At 39.2% G+C, this 22,717-nt stretch overlaps 1 protein-coding gene across 3 annotated transcripts in view; it reads right to left on the bottom strand.

Annotated features, from left to right (window-relative positions):
* The window catches only part of LOC126100146 (splicing factor, suppressor of white-apricot homolog), a 161,737-nt gene that overhangs the window by 132,665 nt on the left and 6,355 nt on the right, over positions 1-22,717 (bottom strand). For all 3 annotated transcript variants that reach the window (XM_049910688.1, XM_049910686.1, XM_049910687.1), the window contains exons 2-3: positions 19,724-19,893; positions 4,891-5,084 (exon numbers count right to left, since the gene is read on the bottom strand). In XM_049910688.1, the coding sequence (XP_049766645.1) occupies positions 4,891-5,084; positions 19,724-19,893 (364 nt within the window). The remainder of the gene's footprint in view (positions 1-4,890; positions 5,085-19,723; positions 19,894-22,717) is intronic.

Here is a 22,717-nt window from a genome sequence, read left to right as displayed (position 1 = left end):
CACAAGCAGACATTTGTAAAGGCAAAGAGTTTGGGCAGAGATGTCAGTCGAGGCGGAAGTACAGAGGTAAAGATGTTGTTGAAAGACAGGTGAGGTATGAGCGGCGGCAAATTGAAATACCTCACCTGTCTTTCAACAACATCTTTGCCTCTGTACTTCCGCCTCGACTGACATCTCTGCCCAAACTCTTTGCCTTTACAAATGTCTGCTTGTGTCTGTGTATATGCGGATGGATATGTGTGTGTGTGCGCGAGTGTATACCTGTCCCTTTTCCCCCCTAAGGTAAGTCTTTCCGCTCCCGGGATTGGAATGACTCCTTACCCTCTCCCTTAAAACCCAAATCCTTTCGTCTTTCCCTCTCCTTCCCTCTTTCCTGATGAGGCAACTGTTGGTTGCCAAAGCTTGAATTTTGTGTATATGTTTGTGTGTCTATCGACCTGCCAGCGCTTTTGTTTGGTAAGTCTCATCATCTTTCTTTTTAAATATATTTTCCACGTGGGAAAAATATATGCTTGTGTCTGTGTATATGCGGATGGATATGTGTGTGTGTGCGAGTGTATACCTGTCCTTTTTTCCCCCTAAGGTAAGTCTTTCCGCTTCCGGGATTGGAATGACTCCTTACCCTCTCCCTTAAAACCCATATCCTTTTGTCTTTCCTTCTCCTTCCCTCTTTCCTGACGAGGCAACCGTTGGTTGCGAAAGCTAGATTTTTGTGTGTATGTTTGTGTGTCTATCGACCTGCCAGCGCTTTTGTTTGGTAAGTCTCATCATCTTTCTTTTTTTATATATATATATATATATATATATATATATATATATATATATATATATATATATATATATATATATATATTTATTTAAAAAGAAAGATGATGAGACTTACCCAACAAAAGCGCTGGCAGGTCGATAGACACACAAATAAACACAAACATACACACAAAACTCTAGCTTTCGCAACCAACGGTTGCCTCGTCAGGAAAGAGGGAAGGAGAAGGAAAGACAAAAGGATATCCTTTTGTCTTTCCTTCTCCTTCCCTCTTTCCTGACGAGGCAACCGTTGGTTGCGAAAGCTAGAGTTTTGTGTGTATGTTTGTGTTTATTTGTGTGTCTATCGACCTGCCAGCGCTTTTGTTGGGTAAGTCTCATCATCTTTCTTTTTAAATATATTTTTCCCACGTGGAATGTTTCCCTCTATTATATTCATATATATATATATATATATATATATATATATATATATATATATATATATATATAAAAATAAAGACACACACAACAAGTTTTAAAGTTATGGTCATGTATGCCGCCCCCCCTTTTAATTCTGTTATAGAAACCAGTATTATTTCAAAAATAGCTGTTAACTTTCTGTTTCCAGCGATTATATGTATGATACATTGTATATGTCGGTAACAGTGCGGGTTTCTTGTGTCTCTAAGTGATTATCTTTGCTAGTACTTACTTTTGTTTCGCTGAAGCAGTTTGTTCACGTGTTACTGAATGTTTGTTGCCCTAGTGCTGCATATATGTGTGGAACTACATACCCTTTAGTGTGCAATAAATACGAACTATGCCAAGCATCAAAAAATTCAATAAAAGGAAATTCCGTGGTAACCAGTTCACAAACGAAACAAGCCACTCTGTTTAAAGTAACCTATACATCAGTTCTTCAGAGAAGAAACTCCCACATGGCACGCCTCCTGGCGATTCAAATTTTTGTCTTAACAATGTCGCTGTTTGTAGTAGATTTGTTGTTGTTGTTGTCAGCATCTTCTCTTTGATAAAGGAAGGGGTGTAATGTAAACAATGTGATGGTGTAGGTTGTATGGAAATAACAGAACAACAAAGAAGCAGGAAGGGTTTAGCATCAAAATTAGTGTTTCTGTGTAGATCTTGCAATAAATCTACCTCAAAAATGACTTCGAACATTGTACATAATTCATATGATGTGAATTTTAAGACTGTGTATGCAATGCATACAATAGGAAAAAGAAAAAAGGCTGCTCGAACGTTTTGCGGTTTGATGGCCCTTTCTCCTCCTCCCAGTAGGTTCAGCAAGTACATAAAAATACTTTTAGGTGCCTTGACGGTTGTGTCTAAAGCATCGATGAAATATGCAATAGAAGAAACTGTAAATATTAGTGGAACCAGGGACATTGCTGTTGCACTTGATGGGACATGGCAATGTCGAGGACATCATTCCTTGAATGGTGTTGTAAGTGCTACTTCTCTGGAGAAAGGAAAAGTTGTTGATGTTGAATACTTATCTAAGTACTGCCACACCTGCCATGGTAACACTGAAGGACATATTTAACATCAGTGTTCTAAGAATTATGATGGTTACAGTGGAGGTATGGAGTGTGATGGAGCTCTAAAAATATTTCAGAGAGCGGTGCCCATTTATAATGCTAGATATATGAAGTACCTAGGTGATGGGGACTCTAAAGCTTTCAATAAAATTAACGAGTTCAATGTTTATGGTGATACCTTGGTAACAAAACTGGAGTGTTGTGGACGTGTGCAAAAGAGGAGTTGTGGACATGTGCAAAATAGGATGGGCACTAGATTGAGGAAGCTACAAAGAGAAATGAAAGGAAAGTTGCTATCCGATGGAAAATCTCTGTCTGGCCGAGGCAGATTGACAGAGACTGAAATAGACCTCCTTCAGAGTTATTATGGACTGGCTAGTAGACGAACTGCACCTCTGAATGATGTTACAGCAATAAGAAAAGCCATATGGGCCACCTCCTTTCATAAGTTGTCAACAGATGACCACCCTGTCCACAGATTATGCCCCAAAAGAGAAGATTCTTGGTGTGGTTACCCAAAAGAAAAATAAAGTGGTCAAATATACCATCATAAGCATTATCTTAGTGAGCCTGTTAGGAATGAAAGAAAACCAATTTTTAGAGACCTGAGTGACCCTGTTTTGCTTAGTAAATGTCTTCATGGGGGCACTCAGAATACAAATTAAAGTTTCAACCATTGCATATGGGAAAGATTGCCCAAGAATTTTTTGTAGGACTAAACACATTAAAAGTTGGTGTACTAGATTCAGTGATATATTTCAATGATGGAGCAATAGGAAGGTTGGAAGTCCTGAGAAATTTAGGCATAAAATGTGCCTCTAATATGGAAGATCAATTGCTTGCATGTGACAGACAATGGGTACATGAAGCTGAATGATTCACTCTTTAAGTTACCAAAGAAGCAAGAAGTGCTAAAAGGAATGCAAGAGGAGGCTTGAAGATGAAGAAATGCTGCAGGATGAAGACTATGCTTCAGGAAAGTTGTGTGGCACAGATTAAATGGGACTCTTATCTGCATTCGCAATTTACCGCAACTTGTATTTTTCAGAATTCAGGCAAAAATATTTCCTAAAGTTTATAAATCATTGTTCTAATTTTTTTTCTGTAACTTGCAATTGTCCATACTTATGTAACAGACATAAGCTTTAGTGCAGAATCAACTAAATTATAGGAAAAATAACATTTTCATTAGGAAAAAAATTATAAAAATTAAAATGTAAGATGTGATATTTTTTATCCTTGTAATATACATAATAGGTGGAATTAAATAGGTCTAGTACCTCAGCCATCATGTCATGAATATCTGGTAAAAATTTGGTCTCCTTCAAATGTATAACACTGGATTAAATGGTACCTCAATTTGAGGAAGCATTTTGGGGAAAAAAATTGTATCAATTTCTTTGTAATTTTTTAATAACCCTAAGCAGGTTCAAAAATATTCAAAATACTTCTAATTTGTTTAGAAAGTGCGCTGCATTACCTGATATCAACAAAAAGTCTGTATAACATACACATTATAAACAGTGCCTGAAAGAAACAAGTGTTGATTTTTACATAATATTGAGCTGGAAAAGTACCCTGTATCCTTAAACAAAAAGTTACTGAAATTTAATCTTGGTGAGTGATTTCCATAAATAAGATACTTTATACCAGTGGTGTACAAACTTGCTACTATCACGTGTCACAAATCTTTCACTGCGACTACATAAAGATCACTAGGGAATATTCATTTTATTTAGCAAATATTATTACAAAAATGTGTTTTTACAGAAGCATTATTTACACAACTTAATTTGAAACAACTGTCCACTTGATTTGACATTTGGCTCAATTTTTGTCAATTTACAAGTTCTACAAGAAGAAACAGAGGGGGGCGGGCAGCTATCATATCAATGATGGGCCACGCACAGCTTGTGATCTGTGAATCCCTGCTTTATATTATGAATAATAGCCCTTGTATTTGTTTGCTGCAGATGTCCTTTGATGCAATGCATATGGATATGGATATGTAATGGAACAGACTCAATCATAGGTAAAGCAGTTTTTTTTAGATGGATGCCAGGAAAATGCAAGAAGTCTACAAAACACTTGTGCAATCCATCCTGTAATATTCCTCAATTGAGTTGGACCCATACTAAATAGGACTACCATGGGGTATTAAATGTATACAAAGAACAGCAGCATGAATGGTCAGAAGTTTGTTAGCCCCTTGGAAGAGCATCATAGAGATGCTAGAAAAACTGAAGTGGTGGTAAACACTGGAAGATAGATGCAAACTATCCCGAGAACACCTACTTACAACAACCAGCTTTAAGTGATAAAGTCTCTGAATATACTACAACCTCCTCTGTATCATTCCCAAAGGAATCACAAAAAAAAACTATTCGACAAGTTACAGCACACAAAGAGGCATTTAAGCAGCCATTCTTCCCATGCTCGATATATGAATGGAATAGACTTCATACTGCTTTATAAAATACAGATGTAGATGCAAAAGAAAATACATCACAATTAAGTTTAGTGCATAAGTAACTTTAACATTTGACCACTGTCACCTGAGTGAGTGAACTATCGTTGAACTTACCACAACCATACCAACAGGAATATCTAACCCTGGAGGAACAATGAACACTTCATCTTCTTCTGCAGCTGTCTCTTGTTTTGAAGTAGCTTCATCCTGCTGAGCAGATGCATCTCCTTCATTATCATAATTGAAAGCAACTTGACCATATGAAGCCTGACTACCCAGGGCTTGATGTAAACGCTTCAGCTCCTCTTCTACAAAAAGACAGAACTTGCTTCAAAAATTGTTCTTTGCAGATTGGATATTAATAATGTCCACAAAAGCCATTTATATTCTGCAATAAGGGTATGCAAATGTGTAGACAAATTCATGTGTCTGGTATGAACTTCAAGTCATTAAAGTTACATATTTAGTGCATTAAAAGATTTTCTGATCACAGCATCAATGGTGCACCCCTATTCCTCACCCATCACTTGAAATTTAAAATTGACATCTTACATAATTAAACAATCATCATCATAACTACGTAGAACATTCCTTCATTTATGGCAACATTTCATTGTATAATGGGAAAAAAATTCATAAATCAGCTATTAATTTTTTGACAGACACTTGAAGATCTGACACTTAAAGAACCCTGCCTATCGTGGCCACTTTGAAGCAAAGACTTCTTGCATTTGTTGATCTACATACAGATGGTATCTCTCTGCTACCTTACACATTTACGGAAATTTACACAGGATAGTGATAGCATAATGACGACGATCTACGACACCTGAGAGAAAAAGAATACAAAGGAGTGTGGTGGAGGGTACGGGAAGGGATTCACTGTACAAGTGAAGACAAGGGTATATTCACATGCACCTGACATGTCAGTGTTTTCACAAAATACATCAAAATTTGACCAAAACAGAATGTGTATAATTCGGAAATCTGGCCAAATCGTAAAAAGACTTCAGTTCCGACACATTCATTACACTTTTACAATTTTTTGTGTAAAGTGGAACATGCCTAAAGCAAACATGGAATGTAAATTTTAAGATTGACTTAGTAATTCATCACATAATGTGGAAAAAGGTTTATGCAGTACTACATTTTCAAAAATATTTAAAAAGGTTGTGTTCAAGTGTCACCTTAAGCATCTGACTGCAAATAAGTCACAGTTCGGATTCCTCAACAGTTCCAATATAGAGAAGGCTACTTACATGCACAGTGAGAAAGACCTCAATTCATTAGATAGCAAACCTGTCAATAGCCTTTGATTGTGTTAATCACAGCATTCTCTTAAGCAAATTAGAATATTATGATGTCACCGCCAATGCTACAAAATGGTTGAAGTATTACCTAGTTTATTGGAAACAAAGGCTGTCGTTGCGAAATACCTGTGGCATAAGCAATTAGTCTTCATCTAATCGGGAATTAATTACATGTGGTGTTCCTCAATGTCGCATCTTGAATCCATTGCTTTTTTGTATAAATGACCTCTCATCTACTACATTGCCAGATACAAAGTTTGTTTTGTTTGCAGATGACACATACATTGCAATAAATAATAAGTCAAGCACAGATTTAGAAACAGCTGTTAATCAAATTTTCACCGACATTAATAAATGGTTTAAAGCTAATTCACTGTCATCAAACTTTGAAAAGAACAATTACATGCAGCCGAGAACCTGTAAGAGTTTTCCTTCAAGCATATGTAAAACATATGAAGATATAAAGATTGAAGAGGTTGACAGTGTTAAATTTTTGGGACTGCAACTCTATAATAAATTCGGTTGAGAAGGGCATACAACAGAATTGCTGAAGTGCCTAAACAAGTCTGTTTTTGCACTGAGAATGATGTCAGATGTAGGAGATATAAATATAAAACAGCTTGCATACTATGCTTACTTTCATTCCATTACGTCATACAAAATAGTGTTCTTTGATAATTCGTCAAACCAAGCAAAAGTTTTTACAGTGCAAAAACTTGTAATAAGACTCATTTGTGGCGTAAATTCAAGAACATCAAGTGGAAATGTGTTGAAGGAACTTTGTATTTTAACCACTGCTTCTCAGTACATTTATTCCTTAATGAAATTTGTTGCAAGTAATATGTCTATTGCCAAACAATAGCTCCATACATAGTATCAACACTACGAATAAGAATAATCTACATAAAGACCTAAAATTGCTTATTTTGGTCCAAAAAGGGACCCACTATTCCATAACACACATTTTCAATAAATAGTCAGCAACCATAAAAACTTGGTTTCAGATAAAGCACACTTTAAACAAGAGTTTAAAAGACTTTTTGATAGGCAACTTCTACTCTATAGATAACTATCTTAACGGGGACTGTTAGACTAGCTTAAATAATGTCGACTGCTGGATTTCAGTTTTTACTGCACTTGGTCACAACAGTCAAAATTAGATATTTTTTGTATGATAAATTTATTAAAAGTGTGTAACTATGTTTCATTCTGACAGGATATTAATTCTGTAAATATTAGCAGTTCCACTCCATTGTAATGTATTCACATATTTTGACAATCTCGTGAAAAAGAATCAGGGTAGTGAGTATTATATTCATATGTTTTATGTTTTTTATTTTAGATTTTCTGACTTGGTCCACAGCCACGAAAATGATCTCATTTTTGGGATTATGAAACGAAAACTGAATTTAGTCTAGTCTAATCTAACGGCATACCTTAGCTATTCACATCTATACAAAGATGCTACTTTTAACACAAAGACTGTACATCAGAGACAATGCTGTTACGTGAAAGAGGTTCATGTTATTCCATAAAACAGTGGTTTTACTCAGCAAGATGAAGCAATCCAAATAAATACATTAGATGCATTATTTCCTGTCAGTTTCAGTTGACTTTTAGTACTTAAGTACACTATTATGCCAAACAAAAAGTATGTGTCACTAACACTTAACGAAAAGATCAATGTAATCAAGGCAAATGAAAAAGAAACCCTGTGTGCAAAATAATGTTTTATTTCAAACGAGGTAAAAAACAAATTCATGAAATTTTAAAAAACGTGGATGTGATATAGGATGAATGGACACCATGGAACTTGCAAATAAAAAGAAAGGCAAAGAAAATAGGAAATGAAGACATTAACGAGACAGTGTGGGAATGGTTCGTAAGTGTATGGGAATATACTTACTCATCATCAGAAATGTGTATATGGAAAGGCCCTCTACATAGCTGTCTGAAAACATGTTAGGTAATATGGAGAAGCCACTGGTGACTGAAAACGTGGCAAACCCCTTTGTTCCGAGGGAAAAGAAAAAGAAGATGACAGTAAGCTTCCAGTCACATGGCAAAGCAGTAAAAAGTCGTGGATGGTGAGTGGTCTTATTGAAGAGTGCCAAAATGAAAAAAGGAAATTGTCAAGTTCTCCTTTTTGATTAAAGGAGGCCACTCACCAAAAAGCAGAAGCATTGAGTCATCTATAGGCACACACAAAAACATCAGAAAATTTGCTGGTTTTCAGAGTAATCTTTTCTATAGCTAGAGTAAAACACACATGCACATAAACATGCACACATAGACATGCCTATGATCCTACATGGTGCCGGCTGGATGAACAGTGCCAGTGCTGCATTTTGGCAGGTGGACTAGATTGTGGTGGGAGTTGTATCAAGTGGGGTGGGTAAAGTGTGAGAGATGCAGGATGCAGTGACAGGGATTGCTGGCGTGTGGCTAGCAACTTTGAGGGAGGCAGCTGGCTTGCCAGCTAGGAATGCAGAGAGGGAAGGATGGTAGGTACACAGGATAAGCATGTGATGCACAGTTGTTATTGGAGATGGTGAGAATGGCACACACTGAAGGTGAAGTGAAGATGGGAAATAGGAAGGGGTGACACGATGGAGAAACTGCAAACTGTTGGGTGGAAGTTGTAGGGACAGTGGCTTACTGAAGATTTTGGCCAGGACAATTACAAGAGCGGAGGATATTGTAAGCATAACTTCCAACTGCATACTTAAGTGAAGTTAATGGTGGGAAGGATCCAGATGGTCCATGTTGTAAAGCAGCCATTGAAACAGAGCATGTTGTACTCAACTGCATGTTGCACCATCGAATGGTGACCTTGTTCTCAGCAACAGTTTGGTAGTGGCCATTCATCATGGTGGACAGCTGATTCCATCCTGGATGCAGTAAACTGGATTGACTTAGCAGTAAGGGAAATAAATCCCAAAACTGTCACGAAGTGCTTCAAAAAAGCATGGTTTGAAGGTGATGAACAAGATGCTTCTGTACTCATTGAAGAACAAGAAAAGTCAGCAGCAGTAGCTGGAATTAATTCAAATGTAAAATATTTAATGTAGTCCAGGTGACTACATTCGAACTGATGACTTTGTCGGCTCACTCCACTTTTACTCTGGCAATAGATCTAATCGAAATCCACAACACAGAAGATGATGGGGAGGGAACAAAAGAAGAAGAACAGGCGCAAAATGATATCCCTAGAAAAACTAATATTCCCTAAGAAGCTACTGCACGCATAAGTGAAATTATGCAATTTGCGCCACAAAAATTCTCCCAAGCCGTAGGAACTGTTATATAGGGGGGAGGAGGGGGGGGGGGGTATAGCACAGAAAAAACAATTTTGCAGGAAATTCAAACAGATTTCCCATCTAGATATGTGGTGAAAAACGTGAAATGTACAGCAAATAACCACAGGAATACTATGCATGTACATTAATACATGAATTACAGGAAAAATACAGTCATGCCTTGTTATGTATCAATTAGATGCCACAGAAGCACATGGAGTGAGTTTTGCACCACTGCAGTCATCCATAAAAACAGCAGTAATGGACTAAAAGGAATACAGGGATTGTCTGAAAAGTTTCTGGCCTCACCCATACATTGCAGCACAAAATGCGCAATTTTTTTTCCCCCTTAGGGGATGGTACTACTTTCAACTGCAAATCATTCCATTCAGTAGTTGGCTGTAAGCAGCTGTCCAAACAAAACACAGTGTGAACAAAGAAAAAAATGAATTTTTGGCAAACTTGAAAGGGACTAAACATGAGGTCATTGGTCCTTTTCAACCTTAACACTAGAATGGCAGAAGGAGTCAAAATGACCCTGTCATACCTTTTTTCTTCAGTGTCGGCTCCAAACTTTTTTAATTCATTCATGGAATCATATGAACTTTCCTATTTTTTCTCTTCTTTATGGTGGTTACTTAGAATTTACCAAATATTTACATTTTCTTTGACATTACATTCGACATACCTAGAAAAGCAGAAGGGGGTCTATTTGGCACCAATGTAATTTGTCTTCTGTGTATATGCAGATAATGTACCAAATGAAACAGCAACATTCAGTAGCCATGCACAGTTACTGCTGCTCACTGTTGCATCTTGGCATGTGCACAATCTACTGTAGTTTACATCTTATCTTTCAGGTAATACTCTGTCTATGAAAAATGTTTGCAAACACACATCGTCCACATGACTTTCTTATGTAGAACTGTTACATCTCTTACAGGATTCCGACATTGAATTGGAAATGGACTATACTGATTAAGATCAGGATTTTGTAACTCAGACAAGTGAAGATGATGACATTGTGAATGAGGAGGAATTCGTAGAGGATCTTCAGCTACTCCAATCCTCACCTCACCCACCACAACAGGCTCAGGTGTGTGCATCTACAGAGATGGTCGGTAGGGATGGAAGAGAGTGGGAGATTGCCAATTTTTCACATTCTGGAAGGAGGCCAGCTGTGGATGTTCTAAACAAGAGAGAAGATCTCACTAGCTATGCTTGTCAACTAGAACACAACTCTGTCTTCAGTTCTTTCTGTCTAATTTTGACGAAGCAATGTCACATCTCATGAAGGAATACACAAAATCAAATGCTCGAAAAGTACTAAAAAACAATGACTGTACCATGTCACTTTGGAACTGGAAAAATTTCTAGCCATCGTGTATGCTTTGGGTATCTTATGCATAAAAGTTACGTCTGTGGATGACCTCTGGATGCATTCCTGGGGGCCTACTTTCATCAAGGACATTATGCTAAGGGACAGACTTCAGGAGCTTCTCAGATTTCTCTGTTTCTATGAAAAATCAGATGGAGCTGAATATCTGCTAGCCAACAAATTCAATCCTGTATCTGAAATTTGGGCAAAGTTCACTGGAAAGAGTAACAGACTTCATCAATTTAAGCCAAGCAAGCTAGACACATACGGTCTCAAATTCTAGATTTCTGCTGAAATAGTGACCAAGTGCACATGTAATACTTTCTCATACCTTGGAAAAAAGGACACCCACAGAGAGAAGAAACGTTCTTCTGCAGCTCATGGAGCCATTTCTGAATCAAGGAAGAAACATGATGACAGACAACTTCTTTATGTCTCTCAAATAAGAGAAAACTTCATTAGCTGGTGCAATGAACAAGATCCATTGTGAAATCCCTGATGAGGTAAAGAAGACAAATGCTGAAATACACCCCACCACCATCTTGAACCAGACTGGCAACAGAAACTGCACTATGATTGTATCCGAGGGAAAGAAGAATAAAAATGTCATTTTTCTGAATATGCTGCATGCTGAAGTATCAAGAAGGAAAGAAGAAACCTGAAACCATAACATCCTACGACACAATGAAGTACAAGGTGGATGTGATTGCATGCAATAACAAAAGTTTTCAAGCTTCAATTTTCGAAACTGGGGAACTCCGACAGGACACGGGTCACCAACAGAGAGACATCATGACGACAAAGGTGTGGATCACCTCAGTTGAGGACATGACCATGAACCAGCAAGGAATGGCAGACAAGTAGTTTGCAAAGGATAGCAGATTCCCTTCCAGAAGGGCAGAGGGAAGATTGGCATGTGCTCTTAGACCTCTTTGTGGTGTGTAGCTTCTTCATAGTGGCTACAGTAAGCTGCTACTTCTAAGCCTCCAGAAGCTGAAGGTGTAGTGTCAACCACAAGTTGGAGCCTGGCATCCTCACCTCTGGGGTTTCCATCTAAGGAGTTACCTTTGTGAGCAGTCTGTAAAATTGTTTCCTGGAATCCCTATAAGACAAGTCCAGAGGATTACAATGGCGCTCCCAGTATTTTGGAGGCAAAAAAAGAAGATTATCTATCGTCAAAACTAATGAGTTCCAATGACAGTACTGACTTATGCCCAACAGGCTGCTTAACAAGTCATAACAGATTAGGAAATTTTGGTGAGTGCAAATCTAAGAGAGGGCTTGGATAATGGCTACTTACTTTACTGTAAAAATATTCCCTTTGTCATGAAGTTCCAGGACAGGTTTTCTTATTTCTGAGTTTGCAATACTAAAAAGAAACAAATGATGTTTTTATGTTACCTGAAATGTGTTCATCCTTGAAATGAACTTGACCATGTTTCCATGCAAACTCACTAGGTGGCAAGGCTGAGCTTAGCAATCACACTGTTTGGGTTCTTTGCACATTAGTTATGGTGACACACCAGATGCCGATTGTGAGCAAAGTGTGAACACTAAGGTCTGCGTTAAGCTTGGAAAAACCCCTAGTGAAACATGGACTATGATTAAGCTAATATAGGCAGGCGAGGCACTTTCAAGAAGTCATGTTTTCAAGTGGCATAGAAGGTTTTATAAAGGCAGAGATTCAGTGCAAGATGATCTCAGAGCTGGTCGCCCATCTACAGCACATACTGAGGCAAACATAGCATGTGTAAGCCAGTTACTGCAAGAAGACTGTCATGTAACTGTGCATGCAATATCAGAAGCACTTAATTTGAATTATGATGTGTGTCATAAGATTTTATGCCAAGATTTAGGGAAACCGAAACTTAATGCAAAACTTGTCCCTTACACATTAATACATGAACAGATGAAGAATTTCTGCTGAACTACTGGATAGAGTCAGACGTGATCACACATTTCTGTCTAATATTATGAAAGCTGGTGCTACCAGTATGACCCTCACATGAATTGTCAAAGTGCTGAATGGCACAGTCCTCTATCTCCAGCCTCGAAAAAAGTCCTTCAAAAATAAAGACAACGTTGATCACATTCTTTGATAGTAAAGGATTTATTCATCATGAGTATGTTTCTCCAGGTCAAGCTGTGAAGCAAACTCTTTACTTCGAAGTCCTGAAAAGTTTGTGACAAGCAATTCAACGTAGCCACCCTGATTTGTTGCATTCCCAGGACTACTCCTTACTGCATTACAATGGAAGACCCCATACTGCTTTATCACTTAACGAGTATCGGGACAGACATTCTGTTATTGCCATCCCACATCTGTCACATTCGCCCAACTTCGCACCTTGCGATTTTTTCTTGTTTCCTCAACTGAAAAGGAGACTGAAAGGAAAGCTTCATGAAGGTATCGCAGACATCCAATGGCCTGTGACAAATGAGCTTACAAGCATTGCAGTTGAAAATTTCCCTGCTTGCTTCCACAACCTCCATAAATGTTGGCAACTGTGTACAGACAGCCAAGGGGACTACTTTGATAGGAACTTGTCCTGGCACTTTGCTGACAAAGTAAAAATTACACGAGGACAGCAGTGAGCATTGCTCACTGTCCACAGCATATATACAGGTATAGCCATGTGATTGTCAACACTTGAGTTTTCATTATAAATGACTGTTGAACGTGGAAATTTTCGAAGAACTAAGAGAAATAAATGCTAAAATGCCAAAGGATTAATTATTTTCTTTGGGCAAATGGAAAGGTGCAACAGGATCTTTGGATAAGGTATGCATCATTAGCATTAGGGATGGGAGGGAGTGAGGTGTTGGGGGAGGGGGAATGTTCACAGAGGTATCCTGACAATGTTTGGTGGAGGGCTTGGGTTTTCCTTGTGGAAGACAGATCCCCCAGTCAGGGGAAAGGATATGGTGATTTGAATGTTCATAGTAGCTGCAGATGTATGTTGCATAACTTGGCAGTCATTTATGACATTTGATCAGTATAGGTGGAATCTTAGCCTCTAGGCTGTCCATACGGCTCATCTGAAAGACCCCATTTGCAATCTGGATTCTGCAGAGTTGAACCAGGTTCAATAACTGTGAAGTTGAAGGGGCCATTGATCCACAAGCCCACACCCACAATCTAGTCAGTATGGGACTAATGCTCTGTACAGACACTCAGTCACACGGAACAGGGTGTGACTGAGACAGTGGAATGTGTTGAGTTCCAACTGGCGCTTCTTTTTAAGCTGGTGAACACGTGGTAGACATGTCAACTGAGCATCAAATGAAAACACCCGAAAAACAGTATGACTTACCACATTGAACATTTGATTATGAACGTAAAGTTCTGGATGTGGAGGAACAGTATACCAGCGGAAGCTCTTCTGCACAACACATCTTCACAGTGTAAAACAGGACACCATGGGAGAGAGCAGGATTTTATTGTCCTGTGGAACATTGCAGCTAGTAATCAGTAGAATTCTTAGCTGAACAAGTGTAGTGAACACAAAAATCATTCACAAGGAGGGACAGTGAGAACATACGCCCACAGCCTCAGCCTCAGTAAACCCATTAATCACTCTCTGACAAGGGATCACCCTCAATGTGGACACCAGTGGGATTAAGTTCTGTACATGGGGGGGGGGGGGTGGGGGGGGGGGGGGGGGGTGGGGGGGGGGGGGAACCATAAGATGTCCCAATTTGAACACAAAGTTATATAACATAGGGTCAAAATCAGGGAGGGCCTCTAAAAACTCTCTTGTACATTGGTGCAAGGATGGGGTAATGCCTTGAAATGTCATGAGCCTGCCTTAATTCAAAGAAGACAGTAGTAAGGTGTTGGCAGAAGGCAAAAGCTGCCCTTTTAGCAGACCTCAGTTGAATTAAGTTGTCGCTTGTGTACAGGCCCTTTTTGTGTTTTATATGGTAGCTGGCCCAGGAATGTAGCCTTAGAGGGCAATAAGAAGGCAACAGTATGGGAATTCTCAGAAACTGAGATGCTCAAGTACTTTGCAGAAACAAGATTTTTGTAAAAGAAGGTTTGAAGCCAACTGATATTCATCTGAGGTTCATAAATGTCAGCACCATAAATCACTGAAATAGTGTATGATGTGATCTTGAAAGATCAGCATACGGAAGACGTGTGAAATTCTCAAGACTGTTTGGAAGTTATCCTGTGAATTTTTTTCTCATCTGCTGTGAACAGGATTAGCACACAAAACTTTCTCATGTACAATTCTTCATAAAAAAAAGCAGCCAACTTATTATTTTGAAATCCCCACAATCTTGACAGTTCCGCACACCTTTGTAAGCTGTTCTTTCCAGAGCATAGTGTGCGCTTTTTCGATGATTTCTGGAGTTTTGTACTTTTCAGATGCCCTCCACATGGATTCTCTTGGATAGTTTTGTGCCCTCATTTAAATTCAGCAACACAATTCTTTAAGAGTGGACAGTGGAGAAAGACTATCTCCATACGCACAATCATGGACACCCTCCATACGCACAATCATGAACATCAAATGAATTTTGGTTGACATCAAATCATCTTTTACTAAGACCTTATCCACTGTATGACACTAGAGCATCTCAATCTCCGAGAATCCACACACCTTGCCTTGTTCAAACAACAGTCGTCTGCCCACAGATATAACAATATCTGGAGAATAAAATACTAACCTTCTAACAATGAAACTTCCTGGCAGATTAAAACTGTGTGCCGGACTGAGACTTGAACTCGGGGCATTTGCCTTTCGCGGGCAAGTGCTCTACCACCTGAGCTACCCAAGCATGACTCGCGCCCCATCCTCACAGCTTTACATCCACCAGTACCTCATCTCCTACTTTCTAAACTTCACAGAAGCTCCCCTGCAAACCCTGCAGAACTAGCACTCCTGGAAGAAAGGATATTGCGGAGATATGGCTTAGCCAAAGCTGGGGGGATGTTTCCAGAATGAGATTTTCACTCTGCAGCGGAGTGTGCGCTGATACGAAACTTCCTGGCAGATTAAAACTGTGTGCCGGACCGAGACTCAAACTCGGGACCTTTGCCTTTCGTGGGCAAGTGCTCTACCATCTGAGCTACCCAAGTTTGGAAAGTAGGAGACAAGGTACTGGCGGAAGTAAAGTTGTGAGGACAGGGTGTGAGTTGTGCTTGGGGTAGCTCAGATGGTACAGCACTTGCCCGCGAAACGCAAAGTTCCTGAGTTCAAGTCTTGGTCCAGCACACAGTTTTAATCTGCCAGGAAGTTTCATATCAATGCACACTCCACTGCAGAGTGAGAATCTCAGTCTGGAAACCTTCTAACACATTGCTTGCCAAACTCTTTTGCTTGAAAACCAATGTTGACATTGTAAGGCAAAACCTTGGGCTGCATAAGAAGGGGCGAGGGAGCGAGAGGGGAAAGGGTGGGGGGGTGGGGGTGGGGGAACAGTTGTGTTATGTGAGCACTCAAAGAAAAATTCAATTTTTGGCAGACCATAGTTATTGATTACCACTTATAAATTTTGACTTTACCTTATATAAGGTACCACACATGATTTTTTAAGCAAAAAAAGAAAAAAAATGTTGGAACTACAGGCACATTTCTGAAGGCTTACATAGTGACCAATTTTTTCTGCCAAAGCGGGTACTGTGGCCAGTACTATTGCAACAGGATCCCATGGTTTTTTTTCTGATTACTGGGCATTTTTTCTAGGCATGTTCATGCTATAGTATATGAATGCATACCAAGTGACGGCAGCAAACCATTTTCAATCAGACTTTTGGATTAGGCCAAAATAATTGGACAGAGACACTTTTAAATAATATACCTTAATTAATTCAAAACTGCCACAAAGAGTTAGAATGGTAAATGATAGCTTTCTGAATAAAATGATTTAGAAGTTCTTAGAGGTCCGTTTTATCTGTTGTACTATGTGTGTTTTTGGGAAGTAACTAATGCTTACTGGGGTGAAAACTTTGACCACTGGATGTCATGTGAGCCTAGTGACCATCATACGAAATTATCAAACTGAAAGAAATTGCAAGGAACTACATTTGTAGGCTAAAAGGTGCTGTTTGAACATTGATATCGTAAAAAATTATTATTCTCCATACAAGAGGGTTAATAAGAATAATACGCTGATCAAAACAATTAGGGGATCAGTTGAGATATCTAGGTTCTGAAGTATTGTCATCAGCAGAACGAACTAAAATGGTTCGACGTCTTTCTGTCAGTTCTACGGAATGGAGACAACAACATTATGGTCACCAACACAGCAGTGATACCGGAAAGTTGCTGCAAAGGGGTTGGAGTTGACTTGTGTTTACTCTACCAAACGAATTACACAAGCAGTTGAGTTCAGATTGTGTACCAATCAGGTAATGCAATGCAACAACAACGTGACTTAAGGGGAAGGCAGCTGCAGCTATTGAAGTGTCCCAAACTGTAATTTCCAGGACCTCAATGTGATTTCAAACAACAAGAACTGTTTAAAGAAGGTGAGGCCAAGGTTGTTCAAGGTTAACAGCAGCAAGAGATGACCATTATCTCCAGTAAACAGCCCGTCGAGACAGAAGCCTGAATGCAACTCAGCTGCAATGCATCCTCCAAGCAGCAACAGGGCGCACAACACAAACAGTCCAAATTCGTCTTCGAGAATGTGGCCTCTACACATGGAGGCCTATGGTGTGTGTGTGTGTCCCATTAAAACCACGACACTGTTTAGCCCACAGAAACTGGGCGGAGGAACATCAGGATTGGAGTCATAACGAATGGCGCCAGGTGCTGTTCACAAATGAGTCAAGATTTGGTGTTCCGCCAGACAACCGTCATTCCCTCATCTGGAGGGAACGTGTAACTTGGAAAATTCCTGTGTATGTGCAGGAAACATCATCAAATCATGGTGGTGGACAAATGGTGTGGGCAGGAGTCAGTACTGGCGGACATATGGACTTCTTTGCCATTCAGAATGGTGTTTTGACTGCTAAGAGGTATAGAGACGAGATCCTTCAACCTTTTTTGTTGGGCCATTTGTTGGTGCCACAGGTGGGTTCCTTCTGGTGGATGATAACACTTGTCCCCACAGAGTTGCACTGGTGGACAACATGCCTGAAGCTGAGGGAACTAAACGAATGCAGTGGCCAGCTTGTTCTCTGGACTTAAGCCCGATTGAGCATGTCTGGGATGCACTTGGCAGATGCATTTCAACGAGACCAACACCTCCCACAATGGTAGCAGAGCTGGATATTGCACTCATGGAAGAATGGCCAAATATCCCTCAAGAGCTGATTGATAACCTCATACTGTCCATGCCATGCAGGTGTGCAACTGTACTGGCCATCCGAGGTGATCACACACCATACTAGAGGGCAGCGAGAATGACTGTTTCACTATATCATACTGTGTCACACACATATTGCTATTGTAACCGATATCTGAATAAAATACGTTACCGTTAAGTCTATTGTGTATAACATCTCACCTGATCACCTGATTGTTTTGAACAGTGTATAAATTAACTTATCTTCCACCAGATCACATGACTCAAAAGCAAAACAGTTATTACTAAAAAAAATAATGAAGAAGGTTACTTTGTTAATCTCATTGACAACAACGGCAAGCAGCAGTGCTGGTCAGGAGGAAAAATTATGCAAGATCCTCTTTTCCTGTCCTTGCTGCTTTACTAAAACTTTCCCTGCCAGTCTTACTATTAAGTGGTAACCTACATAAATTAGTACATTATAGTAATTAATAACAATGACTGCAATATCAGACACAAGCACAAGTGTTTCCTAAATGATTTGAATGATATTTTTCTTTTACTATGTTGCAGCAGTCTAAATTCGATTTCATATTACTTGCTACAAACTTACCACATTTGAAGGTGTCCATCTCTATCCTGTGCATTCACAGATGCAGGATATTTCCGTTTGACATTCATACTACAGTAGCTGATCAGTGTTAGTTGCACACATTCATGAATTGTCAGCATTGGAAGACAAACAATAAAATATTCCCCCTCTCACTTCTATTAACCCCGCAGCGGTCGCGCTACATACCTCTAACCTCTCTTCCTCTGACATAAGCATCAACTTTACTTAGCTCACGGCCGAATTCACCATGTCAATTAAGCACATCTCAAAACATTACTACCTCTGGAAGTAGTTTTGTTTGCTGCTGAGTAAGAAAAACACATTCTTAAGAAACTCTTAATATTAGCTGAAGTTTTTGGACTCTGCTGTTGGTTACTACAACCATATTCTTATAAAACACAGCTGAGAACCGCGTGCTGCATGAAAACTTGATTCGGACCGCTTGCGGCCTGTGGGGGACTGTTTGACAACTGTTCCAATGTATCTGTATGAGGAGAAAAAAAAAATAGTGAGAGAGCTCTGGTTTGTAAGGGAAAAAAGAACACCACCTCTCAAAAAAATAATGCAAACACCAACAGAAGCATTTAGCAATGCGAAAACAGGGGGACCTGAAATGTTGGAACATCTGCCCAATTTTCCCAGATTTGGCTCCCTCAGACTCTCACCTCTCCCCAAAATGAAATCTTCCTTGCATTTTTCACCCAGAGGAGACTGCAATTGAAGACTAACATTTTGCAACAGTTCCAGTGGAACATTACAGAGATGCAATTATGTCACCGTAGCACTGTTGAATGAAGTGCACTGATGTTAAAGATGGCTATGTTTAAAAATAAAAGTTTTTTGGAACATAAATCTTGAATTTCACTGTCAGGCCACTGTACTTTTCAGACTACCCTTGTATTCTACTTGTCTTTGAAGTTTATTTCAGTCAATGCTCACAAACACGTTAAGCTGCTATATACATTTCAACAATCTAATCATTACCAATTACCCACAAATATTTCTGGCTGTGTGTGTGTGTGTGTGTGTGTGTGTGTGTGTGTGTGTGTGTGAGTTAGAGAGAGAGAGAGAGAGAGAGAGAGAGAGAGAGAGAGAATGTTCTCTTTACCTTGGTAGAGTGCCTCCTCTTCCTCATTATGCTGCAGTGCCCTGTAACGTTCTTCATCACAGAGCTGTTCCACACGACGCTCTGCTTCTGACATGCCTAAAGCTGCATCATAGCCACCTGGTGGAGGTTCATACAGCTTCAGATCCATGAGAGCCCCACGACCATCATACCTGGGATTGTAAATTATCACAATTTCATCCAACACATCCGCTAATTATTTATTAGAAGACATGTGAATACAAAGATCAGAGGAAGTTAAGGGCTATCAATAGTACGATGCTTTGTAAAGCACTGCTTTCCTTTACATATTACATGATAAATCTTTTGTATGGAGGAGAAACAAAATCTGCATAACTCATTGTAGAACAGAATAAATGTCAATATTCTAATTATTACACATGATGACAACAAAGAACATGAAGCAAAGTTTCTCTTTCTTAAAGTAAAAGTGCAGAACCAGGAATGTTAAAGAGTTGTCTATAACCACACAAAATTGGTGGGATATACAGTGGAACTTCAATTTAACGTTTTTTAAGAATCTAGACATAAATCCGTAGCCCCTGTGAAAAACCCTTAAGATAAATGCCAAAAATTCCCTGATCTTACATTTCTTCCTAGCAGGGTTTACCTCCATTATAAGTTCTTATTTGAAGTCTTGCTTGACTTTGTCTATTTGCTTCCTATTGACATTTGATGTGACTGAACAAGATGTAATTGGCTCGAAAGACAGATGGTTCGCACCACGGGTGGCAGCGGAATTAAGGGAATGTTTTACGCTGTCGTAAAGAGAGGAGATGAGAGAGAGGAAATGCCGACATAATCCAAAGTGTTGGCAACACAATTTGCAACATTTAGCTTAAATGCACAATTTTGATACAACTGCTAGGTTGCAGCGGTAATGGAAAAACACGACAGTCGACACAAAGTGTTCCAGACTGAGCAAATATGTGACGAAGGGGCCCACCCGCCACCTATTCTTGCACCACTTATAACTCTGTCTCATCTTTTTGCATGTTGTATTCAGCAACAATATCAATTGTCAAATTCAAACACAAAACCTTGAAGAATATGGTCGGTCATAATCAAGGAGACGTCACCCATTTCTGGCTAGTGAACTCTTATTGGCTGGTGACTTATTAAGTCACCTAATAGCCAGAGCAACCATCACACCACACTAACATGTGAAATGAGCTCACCTACCGGCTGTGTGGAGAGGGGGCGTGGCCCTTCAGTGACAGGGATGCAGGTAGGGGTGAAAGCATTTTGATGTGCTGAAAATATACTTCACAAAGCAGATGATGTGCTACACAGAAATAGAACAAGGGTTTGGCTCACAACAACATAAACTACTCGTGTATATACTTTGCACCACACACATCTCACACTGCAGATCGTAAAGATTGGCAGCAGTGATATAGGGCATGAAGTGAACCTGTGACATCTGAGCTCGCTTTCAAATTTTCATTTTACACAGTGTACAGAAATTCACTGAACCAACTTCTAATAAGCTTGTAATATCAACTGAGGAAGTAAACTCATTTTTTCATGTCTCTGTTTCCCTAATCAAGTCTAAAGTAACACTTTAACAGTGGTGAGAATATGAAGTGCAGCTCATAAGAAAAGCGTTAAACAATAATAAAAATTGTGGCAAAGTATGTAATTAAGCAGATGTCCACATTTACGATTACAGTTTAAGACACTTCGCTGCTGTGATGTTCTTGGTTTAATTCATCATGTTCATCAATTTTTGCCTTTTTTCTGAGTGAGCACAAAGGATGATCTCACAAAAACAACCGTTTAATCTGTAGTTGTGGCATGTCAGAAAACATGCTCAATTACCTTGTACCCACATACCAATTTCAATTTTTTGACGAGTTTTCGTACTTTCTGTTGCACATCTATGATTTTTTTTTAAGAACTGATGAAATCCATTACCACAAATTATTGTATAAATATTGTATTGTACACTTAATTTACTTCGCTTAGACAGATTTTATTGGAGAGGATTGCAATTATTAATCCTATATGCCAATTGCATGTGTTTTTGCTCATTTTGGTTTTTTCCTTCGATTCTGCATTTTCCTCAATTTTGTGTTTTTTAAGTCTGGACTCCAGAAAATCGTAAAGTAGGGGTTTCACTGTAATCCTTTGTATCAGCTTTTCACTCGTTGTGACACAATATGAATCTGTTACCATTATGGGAGCTAAAATTTCGCTCTGCAAAAAACTCAAGGAAATTGTTTCACTCTCAGACTATGGTCACTGTACACCTAAATCCAACTTAAATCACCCTGACCCACAGACAACATTAACAAAGAAGGTGGGTACAGTACCTAAAGTCAAAATTTTGCTCCAGGCTTTCCAAACTATGACGTGATATTCCTAATATGCTCCTCAGAGTTGGGTCAACTGGAGCATTCAGTACTAAAAATTGGCTTTGACCTGTCACGTATGATGTCTGTCTAGTTTCACAATTGTGGAAAGCTTCTGACAATTGTCAAAGTTTCTCCTTTTCTTACCTGTTCCATTCGCAGATAGAGCGGGAGAGAAGCTATTGTCTATATACCTATATATTAGCCCTAATTTCTTTTATCTTACCTTCATTGTCCTTATGCGGATTACACATTAGCGACAGTAGAATTGTTCCGCAGTCAGCTTCAAATACCAGTTCTCTAAATTTTCTCAATAGTGTTCCTCGAAAAGAATGTTGTCTTCCGTACAGGAGGGGGAGGGGGGTCCATTTGAGTTCCCAAAGCACCTCCTCAATACTTGCATGTTGTTCAAACCCATCGGTAACAAACATAGCAGCCTGTCTCCGAACTGATTTGATGTCTTCCTTTAATCCAACCTGGTGCAGATCCGAAACAATCTAGCAATACTCAAGAACAGCTCGCACTAATGTCCTATATGTAGCCTTCTTTACAGATGAAACACACTTTCCTAAAATTCGTCCAATAAACCAAATTTGACCATTCGCCTTCCCTACTGCAATCC

The sequence above is a fragment of the Schistocerca cancellata genome, chromosome 9 (assembly GCF_023864275.1).
Source record: "Schistocerca cancellata isolate TAMUIC-IGC-003103 chromosome 9, iqSchCanc2.1, whole genome shotgun sequence".
In the NCBI taxonomy this organism is placed as follows: Eukaryota; Metazoa; Arthropoda; class Insecta; order Orthoptera; family Acrididae; genus Schistocerca; species Schistocerca cancellata.
This window is presented reverse-complemented; position numbering and strand designations above follow the sequence as displayed.